The sequence below is a fragment of the Microcaecilia unicolor genome, chromosome 3 (assembly GCF_901765095.1).
Source record: "Microcaecilia unicolor chromosome 3, aMicUni1.1, whole genome shotgun sequence".
Taxonomy (NCBI): Eukaryota; Metazoa; Chordata; class Amphibia; order Gymnophiona; family Siphonopidae; genus Microcaecilia; species Microcaecilia unicolor.
The window spans coordinates 396,832,900-396,845,567 of record NC_044033.1 but is presented as its reverse complement, the minus strand read 5'-3'; the positions used below and the strand labels follow the sequence as shown (position 1 = coordinate 396,845,567).

The 12,668-nt window shown below is 43.9% G+C and overlaps 1 protein-coding gene across 1 annotated transcript in view; it reads right to left on the bottom strand.

The window, feature by feature from the left end:
• The window catches only part of XKR5 (XK related 5), a 44,246-nt gene extending 35,377 nt beyond the window's left edge, over nucleotides 1-8,869 (bottom strand). The window contains exon 1 of the mRNA XM_030195126.1: nucleotides 8,797-8,869. Within this exon, the coding sequence (XP_030050986.1) occupies nucleotides 8,797-8,869 (73 nt within the window). The remainder of the gene's footprint in view (nucleotides 1-8,796) is intronic.
• Nucleotides 8,870-12,668: the final 3,799 nt, after the last annotated feature.

Below are 12,668 nucleotides of genomic sequence, written 5' to 3'. Positions count from 1 at the left end.
AATATCAAAACATGCTGCATATGAAAAACATAATACTATTCAGCATCCAAGATTTAACACTTTTTTCTCCCCTCTCCTGCCAAACTTCCCCCCTCCACAGCTTTAAACATTAAGTAGTAATAATCTATATCCCATCCGGAACTGGTCAATAACACCAAAGCTATAATATGGAGTTTTGTTCTCTATAATAGTCTCCACCATTTTGCCCAGCACCCACGTCAAGCTCACTGGTCTATAATTTCCCGGCCACATCTCGTCTGGAACCTTTTTAATTGTCAACAATTTGTATTAATGACCGCATAAAGAATACACATATACAATTTCAATTTTATAACACTCAGTTAGAAAAGGTTGTCTGCCACAAGTATATGGTACTTCACCCCATCATCAATCTTTCCAATTCTATACTGCCCCCTCCCCTTATCTCAAAGAAAATATTTGAACTACCAGGCCTTTAAAATCTAAATGTTCAACTTATGAAAAATAACCGACCTTACCCAATAAAGCTTTTTCAAATTTAAACCATTTACTGTGACCTATCATTTATCTTCTATCTGGCCACTTATAATGTACTATGTATTTATTGCAGTTAATTTATCCTAATTTATCTTGCTCCTGCTTATGCGACTTACAATCTCAAGATGGCAGCTGAGAACTTGCAAGGCTGCCACAGCCATCTGTGGACCTAGCAGGGGTAAGAGTGATTGGGGATCACTCTTGTTCTGAAGACCCAGTAGACTACCAGGAGGTTTAAAGGTAGGCTCTGGGAGGGCATTCAGGTAGTGGGTGGTGGCGGAGAGTGATCGCAAGGGGAAGGGGCATTAAGTTTCAGCCAAAACCCGAATATGGATTTTGGGTTAGTTTGGTGCTGAAACTGAAATTCGGTCAGGCTCTAGTACTTACACTGCTTACACTTTCCCAGGCTAAGATTTGGAACTGGCTGCAGTTTCTCTCCCTATTTCTCCTTCAGGACAGGACCTGAGCTTCCTTTCTCTCCTTAAGACCACTGAATATCCATGGATAGCTCTGGCCAGTGCAAAGTTTAAGGGCAATTCTATAAGAAATTAATTACATTAATGCAATAACCCCCGGATTCTATAAATCACTTGTCCCTGAAACATGCGTGAAAACAGAATAATCCATTTGTGTATCTAAAATGTAAACTTCTACAAAACAGATGCAGATGTGATTCCATGTTCCCCAATGAAAGGAGAGTTTAATTTTACTTTCATTTAATTTCAGTATATTCCATCTTTATAACACCTAGGCAGATTAATCAACAGTTAATATATAACCCATCAAGAAACAGGATACCCTCATTGAAATCTCACCATCTGTATTGTATAGAGCAGTGTAGAAAAATGAGCACAAAATACAGAGGTTATAACTGCTGTTTCTACCAGTTATAATCATTTTAAAGCTGTTTTTGTGATATTCAATTTTATTTCATGATATTTATATCTAGAGCTTTCAAATAAATTACAAAGCCGTAAAATAAGTTTAAAATTATATTTTGTCCTCCACCTTTTAAGACACTGCCTATCCAACAGGAACAACTTTAGACTTTTTGCAGATGGACCACACATTTATTTTTAATAATTTGCTATTGTTTTCCATAGCGTTTACTATTGTTTTGGGTGAAGTAAAGCACTGCTGGCAAGCTCCTCCTACTGGCTTCAGCCCTTTATAATGAATCTAGGTATCGTCGTTGATGATACGTTGAAACCTTCTGCTCAGTGTGCTGCGGCAGCTAAGAAAGCAAATAGAATGTTAGGTATTATTAGGAAAGGAATGGAAAACAAAAATGAGGATGTTATAATGTCTTTGTATCACTCCATGGTGCGACCGCACCTCGAATATTGTGTTCAATTCTGGTCGCCGCATCTCAAAAATGATACAGTGGAATTAAAAAAAGGTGCAGAGAAGGGCGACGAAAATGATAAAGGGGATGGGACGACTTCCCTATGAGGAAAGGCTAAAGCAGCTGGGGCTCTTCAGCTTGGAGAAAAGACAGCTGAGGGGAAATATGATAGAGGTCTATAAAATAATGAGTGGAGTGCAGGGGCGTAGCTACGGGTGGGCCTGGGTGGGCCTAGGCCCACCCAGTCTTGGTTCAGGCCCACCCAGAAGCGCTACACCCAAATCAATTCCCTCCCTTCCCTCCACCCACGCATGTCCGGCGCCTCTCTCTCCCCTCCCACAGTTCCGGTACCGCTACCTACGTGTCTTCCTTACCCACCCGCCATCCTTGCCGCGGACCTTGCTCTCTATGATCGCCGCCCAGCAGGAACTTCAAACAGCGCGTTAGCGCTGTGTCAGAGCCTTCCTCTCTGACGCATCTCACGCAACTTCCTGTTTACGCAAGCTGGGTGGGACGCGGCAGAGAGGAAGGCTCGGACAAAGCGCTGACGCGCTGTTTGAAGTTCCTGCTGGGCGGCGATCATAGAGAGAGAGAAGTTCCGCGGCAAGGATGGCGGGTGGGTAAGGAAAACACGCCCTGGCGGTGCCGAACTGTGGGAGGGGAGAGAGAGGCGCTGGACATGGGGGTTGGAGGGGAGGGAAGGGGCCCTTGACATGTATGCTTGTGGGTGGGAGGTTGGAGAGAAGGGAGAGATGTGCTGGGCATGTAAGGAGATGCTGGAGGGAAGGGATAGAGTTGCTGGATATGTAGGGGGAGAGAAGGGATAGAGGTGCTGGATATGTGGGTGGGAGGGAAGGGAGAGACGTGCTGGATATGTGGATGGGAGGGAAGGGAGAGAGGTGCTGGATATGTAGGAGGGAGAGAAGGGAGAGATGTGCTGGGTGAGGGTGTGGGAGGGAAGGGAGAGAGCTGCTGGATTTGTTGGGGAGGGCAGGTGGGAAGGGGGAGAGGTGCTGGGCATGCAAGGGAGGCTGCAGCAAAGGGAGAGAGGTGCTGGATATGCAGGGGAGGACTGGAGGGAAGAGGGAGAGATGTGGACCTGCAAGGGGGGCGAGAACGAAGGGAGAGATGTACTGGACCTATGAGAGGGGGAAGGGTTAGTGTTGGAGGAAAGGGAGAAGGATGTTGGATCAAGGAGATAAAGGAATGGGGGGGGGGGGGGGGGGGTCAAATGCTGAACCCACAGTGGAAGAACCAGATGCATAAGGGGGAGGGAAGAGAGAAGGAAAGTTGCTGGTTAGAGAGGAAAGGTGTGTGGGAGGGAGAAAGGGGACATAGAGAGGTACAAAAAAACAGAAGGGATGAGCATTGGATGGGAGCATGGGGACAGGGACACAGATGAGATGCTGTATTGGGATGACATATGGGCACATAGGGGCAATGCCTGACATGGGGGTGGGGAGGGAGATATGGGAATAGAGATACAATGGACATGGGGGGGTATGGGAATAGAGATATAATGGACACAGAGGGGAGATACCAGACAAGAGGGAGAATAGGAACACAGATGGGAGATGCTGGGCATGGGGTACATGGGTGCACAAAGGAATGATGATGGATGCGGGGATATGAACACGGGAGATTCTGGATAAGGAAATATATGGACACAGAGATGGGAGATGGATGGTGGACATGGAGACAGAAGAAATGTCAAATGGACAGGAAAGACACAGGGAAGCAGAAACCAGAGACAGGGACCAATATGATATGAAAAATAAAATGACCAGACAACAAAAAGGTACAAAAATTATTTTTATTTCTATTTTGTGATTAGATTATGTCAGATTTGGCATATGTCAGACATGGCTGGGGCCCAGGGAAGAAATTTAGGAGAGGACCCCAAAGCCCATTACCAGGCTGCACCTTCTTCAGCTTCTGGCAGGCTTGGGGCTCTCTCTGGCCAGAAAGCCAAGCACAATTGCCCTATTTGCACCCCCCCCCCCCAAAAAAAAAAAACATCATCCCTGGCATGTGATACCTTTAAATTTTGCACAGGAGGAAATGCCTTTCTTTTTTGTTTCTCTAGTGTTGTACTACATGCAAGGTCTGGTTTCTTGGGGTTTCAGTTTAATTTATATTTATAGAGTTTGTGGTCACTTATTCTGTATTTGGCTCTTGTGTTCTGTGTGCGTGGCCCCGAGGTATTCTGTCACCATGAAGTTTCTATGTAGCATTCTGTAGTAATTTGGCTTGTTCAGTTTTCTTGATAGATGTACCAATATTTTAGAGCCGCTTTTCATAGGTAGAGGATCCTTGTTTTGGAAGTTAGTGCTGGCATGGTAGATTTGCTCTAGATTCTGAGTGACTTTTTGTTTGTAGATTTTTTTTAAATTACTTTACAACATGTCTATTATTGAGATTACCAGAATTTCTTTGTATGGTGAGTTTTATGGGGAAATGTCCTTGCTGTGCTCTGCATCCATTATTGATGGAAGGCCAGGAGGTGCTCTGGATGCAGAATGTGTTTGGCGTTCAGTGTTTGGCTTTCAATACCATATGTGTGTTGGAGGACCTTGGCTGAATGGGGGCTGAAGAAGAGTGCAGTTCCTTGTACTTCCTTTAGCTCTCAATTAATTGGCCACTGAAGCCTGCACTGCTACCCTCATTGAAGTAATGGGTACCCTCATTGAAGTAATGGGGAGGCAGAGGTGCAGCATGGGGTGGGGTAGGGGTAAAGCATGGGTGTATTAGGTGGCTGGGTTTTTTTCTCTTTCAAAAAGTTGGCAACTCTAGTGCCCACCCATCCAACTTGTTGGCCCACCCAAAAATTGCCTTCTGGCTACGCCACTGGTGGAGTGGAACAGGTAGACGTGAAGCGTCTATTTACGCTTTCTAAAAATAATAGGACTAGAAGCTACAAAGTAGTAAATTTAAAATGAATCGGAGAAAATATTTCTTCACTCAACGTGTAATTCAACTCTGGAATTCGTTGCCAGAAAATGTGGTAAAGGCGGTTAGCTTAGCAGAGTTTAAAAAGGGTTTGGACGGCTTCTGAAAGGAAAAGTCCATAGACCATTATTAAATTGGACTTGGGGAAAATCCACTATTTCTGGGACAAGCAGCATAAAATATTTTGTACTTTTTGGGGGGATCTTGCCAGGTATCTGTGACATCAGTAGCCAGATCAAACCAGAGCTGCACAGAGATGTCCCTCCACCTGCTAGATAGAGAGAATACTGAGGTTCAGCTGGCTGCACAGGTCCACATATAGCAAACCTCGGAGGTTCTCTCTATCTCCACCTGCTGGTAGAGGGACACAACCCACAAGTCTCTGGATTGATCTGTTGGTTGTTTGTTTGATCAATTGATCAAAAAAAAAAATACTGCTACACCATTAAAAATGGCATTGAGACAGAAAATCTTCACAAACACACTCCTTTGCCATGAAGGATTATCAAGTTCAAGACCCATGATGGCAGCACTGGAGGTATAATTTGTAAAACTTCTATAAAAAAAATGAATGTAAAGGAGAAAGCACAAGAATTGTCTTGCTAACAGAAGTGTCAACGTCAAGTCATCATTCTCTACAATCTAAGGAGAGAAAGAAGATTTTCAAGTATTCTCAAGAAATGCCACCTGAGTCCAGGCAAAGCATTAATAAAGAAGGCTAAAAGAGAATGTGAAGAGAAACTTGCCGCAGAGGTTAAAACTCACAGTAACAACTTTTTCAGGTACATCAGAAGCAGAAATCCTGCGAGGGAATCCATGGGACCATTAGATCATGAAAAAGCAAAAGGGGCACTCAGGGAAGATAAGGCCATAGCAGAGAAATTGAATGAATCCTTTGCTTCAATCTTTACAGAAGAAGATCTGTGCCCTGAAAATGGCAAGGACATATCAAGATCAAGTATGCATTTGTAGTATTGCATCATACATTATCATATGAGTTTATCTTGTTGGGCATACTGGATGGACCGTACAGGTCTTTATCTGCCATCATCTACTATGTTACTATGTAAGAGATCTGCCTATACCGGAAATGGAACTGAAAGAAATCTTGGTGAACCTGAAGGATGTACTGAGCCAAACTGACAAATTATAAAGTAGAAAATCACCTGGGCTCGATGGCATACATCCAAGGGTACTCAAAGAATTCAAGAATGAAATTGCTGATCTGCTGTTAGTAATATATAACCTGTCGTTAAAATTGTCCGTAGTACTTGAAGATTGGAGAGTGGCCAATGTGATGCTGATTTTTAAAAAGAGTTTCAGTGGTGATCCGGGAAATTACAGACCAGTAAGCCTGACGTTGGTGCTGGGCAAAATAGTGGAAACTATTATAAAAAATTAAATTACGGAATACATAGACAAACATGGTTTAATGGTACAGAATCAGCATGGGTTCAGCCAAGGGAAGTCTTGCCTCACCAATTTTGGATAAAGGTGAACTGGTTGATGTAGTGTATCTACATTTTCAGAAACCTTTTGATAACGTTTCTCATGAGAGATTCCTAAGAAAATTAAAGAGTCATGGGATAGGAGACAAGATTCTAGTGTGGATTAGGAATCGGTTATTGGTCAGATAACAGAGGGTAGGATTAAATGGTAATTTCTCTCAATGGAGGAGGGTGAACAGTGTAGTGCTGCAGGGATCAGTACTGGGACCGGTGCTATTTAACATATTTATAAATTATACAGAAATCGGAACAACAGGTGAGATGACACAAAACTATTCAAGGTCGTTAAAACACGTGCAGACTGCGAAATATTGCAGGAAGACCTTAAGAAATTGGAAGGCTAGGCATCCAAATGGCAGATGAAATTTAATGGTGGACAAATGCAAAGTAATGTACATTGGAAAAATAATCCTAATCATAGTTACCTGATGCTAGGGTCCACCTTAGGGGTCAGCACCCAAGAAAAAGATGTGTCGTTGTAAATAACACGCTGAAATCCTCCACTCAGTGTGCAGCGGCCAAAAAAGCAAACAGGAAGCTAGGAAATATTAGGAAACGGATGGTGAATAAGACCGAAAATACTATAATGCCTCTGTATAGCTCCATGGTGCAACCCCACCTTGAGTACTGCATTCAGTTTTGGTCGCCGTATTTCAATTAGAAAAGGTTCTAAGAAGAGCGACCAAAATTATAAAGGGGATGGAACTCCTCAGATGTGTGGAAAGGCTCAAGAGGTTAGGCTCTTCAGCTTGGAAAAGAGAAAGATGAGGGGAGATATGATTGTGGTCTACAAAATCCCGAGTAGTGTAGAACAAGTAGAAGTGAATCCATTTTATAATCGGTCCAAAAGTACAACGACTAGGGGACACTCAAGGAAGTTACATGGAAATACTTTTAAAACAAATAGGAGGAAATATTTTTTCACTCAACCAATAGTTAAGCTCTGGAACTCTTTGCCACAGGAAGTAGTAACAGCGGTTAGTATATCTGGGTTTAAAAAAAGGTTTGGACAAGTTCCTGGAGGAAAAGTCCATAGTGTGTTATTGAAACAAACATGGGGAAGGTACTGCTTGCCCCAAGATTGGTAGCGTGGATGTTGCCACTATTTGGGTTTATGCCAGGTATTTGTGACCTGGTTTGGCCACCGTTGGAAACAAGATACTGAGCTAGATGGACCATTGGTCTGATCCAGTATGGCATGTTCTTATGTTAAGCATTAGTGCATATTACAACTTTGTAAAAGGACCCCATATGTTGGCTGAAATTCTGCATAATGTATTAATTTAAAGTTATATAGCACCAGTTGTGCTGAATATTCCCCTCCTGTTAAAGAGCTATCAAGTTACTCAGTTCCCAGAGAGTCCTGGATTTCTGACAAACCCATCATGGTGCATTATGGGCCCTGCAACACTGATTCCAATGGGTAGAATCAGTGACATGTACCCACAAGCATTAGAGATGTAAAAACAAAACCCAAACCAAAAATTATTCCTCCTGGAGCTGGATAACTTGACAGCTCTCTGCTTTTATTATTCCTTCTGCCCCTCCCCGTTCACTGTGGGCACCACACCCAGGCAGACCTCATTTTTGAGAATCTTGAAATTATTAGATTGCACTGCAGTGTCTTTTATTAAACAGATCCCTGCAGTTGTGACTGAAAAAGCGGCTGGAAAAAGACATCACAAGAAAAAGTCAATGAAAGAGTGGATTTACATCAATTAGCAGAAGATTAGGCACTGGCAGTTTGAATTATTGCTAATTAACACACTAATCCATTCTCCATTTTTACAGCCTTAAGCCAACTATTGTGGGACGTCCCCTGCTCCTCCCTCCACCCCCCCCCCCCCCCCCAATATTCCTCCTCTTTGTACTAGCAAATCTAGGTCGTGTAATAATAAACCTTTTCTCTCTAGGCTTGTTGCAGTCACATTTGAAAAATGGTACTATTTGATTTCAAAACTCATATTTAACCCATAACAAGCCACTTCTAGAAAATGACACTTTTCATTAGGACTAACAAGGCTGCACAATCTCCTCCCCCCTCCCAGAGCAGTCAACCTGCAGCGAGCTCAGATCTCCGCAAGGGGGTAATGCATGCACAGAGAAAAGCACGCGGGGCGGGACTTCTACAAAAGGGCGCTCAATTCGTTTCCAACTGATAGTGAACGGGTTTTGCTATGAATACAACCGGCATTACCTTACCGGCTCAAATAATAGCCAGACAATTTTACTTTTTTACAACAGTAAATCACACCCCAAAGTTTTCTTTTCTTTTTTCCTAAAAGCTGCCCTTTGTAGCGGAATGCGGGAAAACTGTGAGCGCGGCTTCTCCCCATCTGATTTCCAGCGGTTAACGGGAAAAGCCTTGTGCATGCATATAACCCGGGGGGGGGGGGGAGAGACATGCTGACGGTCGGGAGCAATCAGTGGGCGCGCGCGTTCGGTTCATTCACGCATCGGAAGGCTAGTAAGACTCACGCGCACTTCTCTCGGCAAGAAGCAACAGGAAGGAAAACGCTGCGAAGGCGGCAGTCCCACGCGCCGCTGACATCCTCGGTGCCGCTTCGGTGCACAGTGACAGTACATACAATCCCTGAGCACGCGCCGCTCTCCCCACCCCTTAAAGAGGTTGGCAGCCACGCCAAGCCAACCCACCCACAGTCAGAAACCTGAGTCACTATAGACAGATACGTTGTGATTCGTGAATTGAACGTTCAGATCCAAGCCAGCTTTTGTCCAAATGCATTGCATAGGCTCGTAGTTCCTGGTTTGTTTGTTTTTTAAAGGAAAGCGGTTGATGAAAACACTATAAGAAAATATTGTGGGACATACAGGGTCGGATCGTTCGGCTGACCTGGAACTACATTGCGCACAACATACAGATACAGCTATTGCTATCCTGAGAAACTGCTTGAGAGCAGCCCATGACACAGCTGGCATCCATAGAGCATCTGCTCAAGCTCATTGTAGGAAAAGGGGCATTTGGAACTGGAGGGGTGGGAAGTTGGGAACTTGGTTGCCTTTCGGTTAGTGATTTGTGATCAAGATGCAGTTATCGATTCTGCTCCACTCATATTTATCCAGTTTCAGGAGGAAGACTTACATCCTAAAGCAATGTGGTGTTTGTAGTTCCAGAATCCTGAGTGTATCCGGACATGAGTGCTCAGCTGCAGGGGTTGTCAGAAATTCAGGAATGCTCTATTTCTCTTGAACCTGTGTAAATTGCCCACTCCAGCACACTGCTGTCTAGGGTTGACAACTTTTTGACAGAGAAATACCAAGGTTAGATTGAGTTTTCGTTACGAAGCTATCTAGATGGATTGAAGCCAGTAGGCGGAGATTGCCGCCTCACTGGTTCATCCAAAACAATAGCAAATGCTATTGAGAACAATGGCAAAAGATTATTAGAAATAACGGACTGCCAATGTGTGACCATCTGTAAAATGTCAAAAGTTGTTCTAGTTGGATAGGCAGTGCCTTAAAAGGTGACAAAAGATTTTTTTTTTTACTTATTTGACAGCTTTTTAATATATTTGAAAGCTCCCCATATGTAGATATAAATATCATGAAATAAAAAGTGAATACGAAAAAAGCTTAAAAAATTATAACACAGGCAGGCTACACACACACCCTTGCTCCCCCACCTCACACTTAAGGCACACAATGACAGAGCATGAAGCAGGTAGGTGATTAGTCTGTCACCAGTGAGTGTGTTTTTCATAGGCGGTGGGTGGCCCAACTGTTTGGGGAGGCTAAAGAGGGTGGGGTTAGGGGTGGGACTTAAATCCATAATTGTCTGATAACACACAGAAAAAATAAATAAAAATAAAAGTCACAATACCTTTTATTAAATTTAGATATTAGATATGTATCATATGTCAAAGAATAAAGTGGTTGCTCAAAGCATATACTAACCACAATCGCTCAACTGCAAAACACTATGCACAACTTTGCAAAAACACACTCAGAACCTTACTGTACCATAAATATTACACTGGGCAGAACCTAATACACCAATATACCACCCATACGGAAAATGCAGACCGTCAACAATATGAAACAAGGGATCATATCATCACAATTCTCATGTAGAGCCACAAAACACCCTAATTCATGTTTAATGTGGGATAAAATGCCATAAATAAGTAAATAAATATAAACTTTTAATGTTGAGCACCTGATTATCACATATTCCAAAACACTATAATGAAAATAAAATGATCTTTTCTACCTTTGTTGTCTGGTGACTTTGTTTTTCTGATCATGCTGGCCCGGTATCCGATTCTGCTGCTATCTGTCCTCTTAACTCCGTTTCCAGGGCTTCCTTTCCATTTATTTCCTTACTTTCCGCCTTTCTTCTTCATTTCTTGTCCTACATCCGTAAATAAAAGCTGGGTCCTCCGCAGACTTGACTGTCTAGTGGATCCAGCTTCTGCCTATTTTCTTCATCCATGTGCAGTTTTTCTCTCTTCCTTTTCCCTCATCTCATCTCCTTCCTCAGTCTTCCCTCCCCTCCATCCATGTCCAGCATTTCTTCTCTCTCCCTTCCCTCTCCTCCATCCAAGTCCAGCAACTCTCCTCTCCCCTGCCCTCCCCTCCAGCCATCCATATCCACCCAGCGATTCTCTCCTCTCCCCTGCCCCCCCTCCAGCCATCCACACCCACCCAGCGATTCCTCTCTCCTGCCCCCCTCCAGCCATCCACACCCACCCAGCGATTCTCTCCTCTCCCCTGGCCCCCCTCCAGCCATCCACACCCACCCAGCGATTCTCTCCTCTCCCCTGCCCCCCCTCCAGCCATCCACACCCACCCAGCGATTCTCTCCTCTCCCCTGCCCCCCTCCAGCCATCCACACCCACCCAGTGATTCTCTTCGCTCCCCTGCCCCCCTCCAGCCATCCATACCCACCCTCAACAATTCTCCTTGCTCCCCTGCCTCTGTCGCAGCAGCCGCAGTGAAAGCCCGTCTCTAGCCTTGTAAGCCTTCCCTTCATTTCTGTCAGTGTCCCGCCCTCGCGGAAAGAGGAAATGACATCAGAAGAAGGCAGGACACTGACGGGAATGAAGGGAAGGCTTACAAGTGAAATATTCAGATCCTTTTCTCAATAGAGAAACCTCAAACTTGTAAATTTCCACCAATCTCTTTTCACTCATATTTTCTCATTTACCACATAATCAGGCACTCTTTTATAATTTCAGTCAACTTAGATCAAACTACAATTCTCTCTTTCAATTCTTACACACGGAGCTCAAAGCTGCATGTCTGTCTTGGCCAAATCGTCAGTTGCTCTCTTCTCTGTGTTCCCGGGCAGAATTCTAACAGGAGCTGATCATCCAATCAGAGAGCTCTATTTGAATGCAGATTAACATACAGACACTCTAATGGGAATTTTTAGTCAAAAACACTAGATAAACCCTTAGATTTTGGATCAAACTTCACATTTTTGATCAGAGCCATGCCCTAACATTAAGGCTGTAAACATTTCCAACAATTTTTACCCATAAATATGCAAATGAAAACCTCCCCAAAATGAACTAATTTGCATATGGCTTGAGCAAATTTGAGTACATAGCATACCAATCCCACTTCCTAGCACCTAAATTCTGCAATTAGATTTAATACAAATACTTTTAAAACTTATTTTTAGCACTTTTAAAATTTCAGAGGTCTGTGCAAGTCTCTTTGGTATGAACTTCTCATGTGCAGGAATTCATCCTCGTTAAATATCTCCCTGGCAACCCAGGGCACCTCCAGCCAACCCCCCTGCTCTCCCGGCAGTAAGGTAAACAACTACTACTACTACTTATCATTTCTATAGCGCTACTAGACGTACGCAGCGCTGTACACTTGAACATGAAGAGACAGTCCCTGCTCGACAGCTTACAATCTAATTAGGACAGACAAACAGGACAAACAAGAAATAAGGGACTATTAAGGTGAGGATGATGAAATAAGGGTTCTGAACAAGTGAATAAGGGTTAGGAGTTAAAAGCAGCATCAAAAAGGTGGGCTTTTAGCTTAGATTTGAAGACGGCCAGAGATGGAGCTTGATGTACCGGCTCAGGAAGTCTATTCCAGGCATATGGTGCAGCAAGGCTAGAGACGGGCTTTCACTGCAGCTGCTGCTGCGACAATGGAGGTAAATCAACAATTTAAACCCTCCAGAGCAGCGGGACTCCTGGGATAAACAGCTGATCCATCCTGCTGCGGCCAAGCCTCTTATACCGGGCGCCTATGATGCTTCTCCCTTGCCTCAAGCAGCCGAACTCCCTTTCACCTGCTGTTCCAGTACCTCCAGCAATTCCTAGGCTCGGGTGCCTCCACTGCTGTGACTATGTTCAAGAATTATG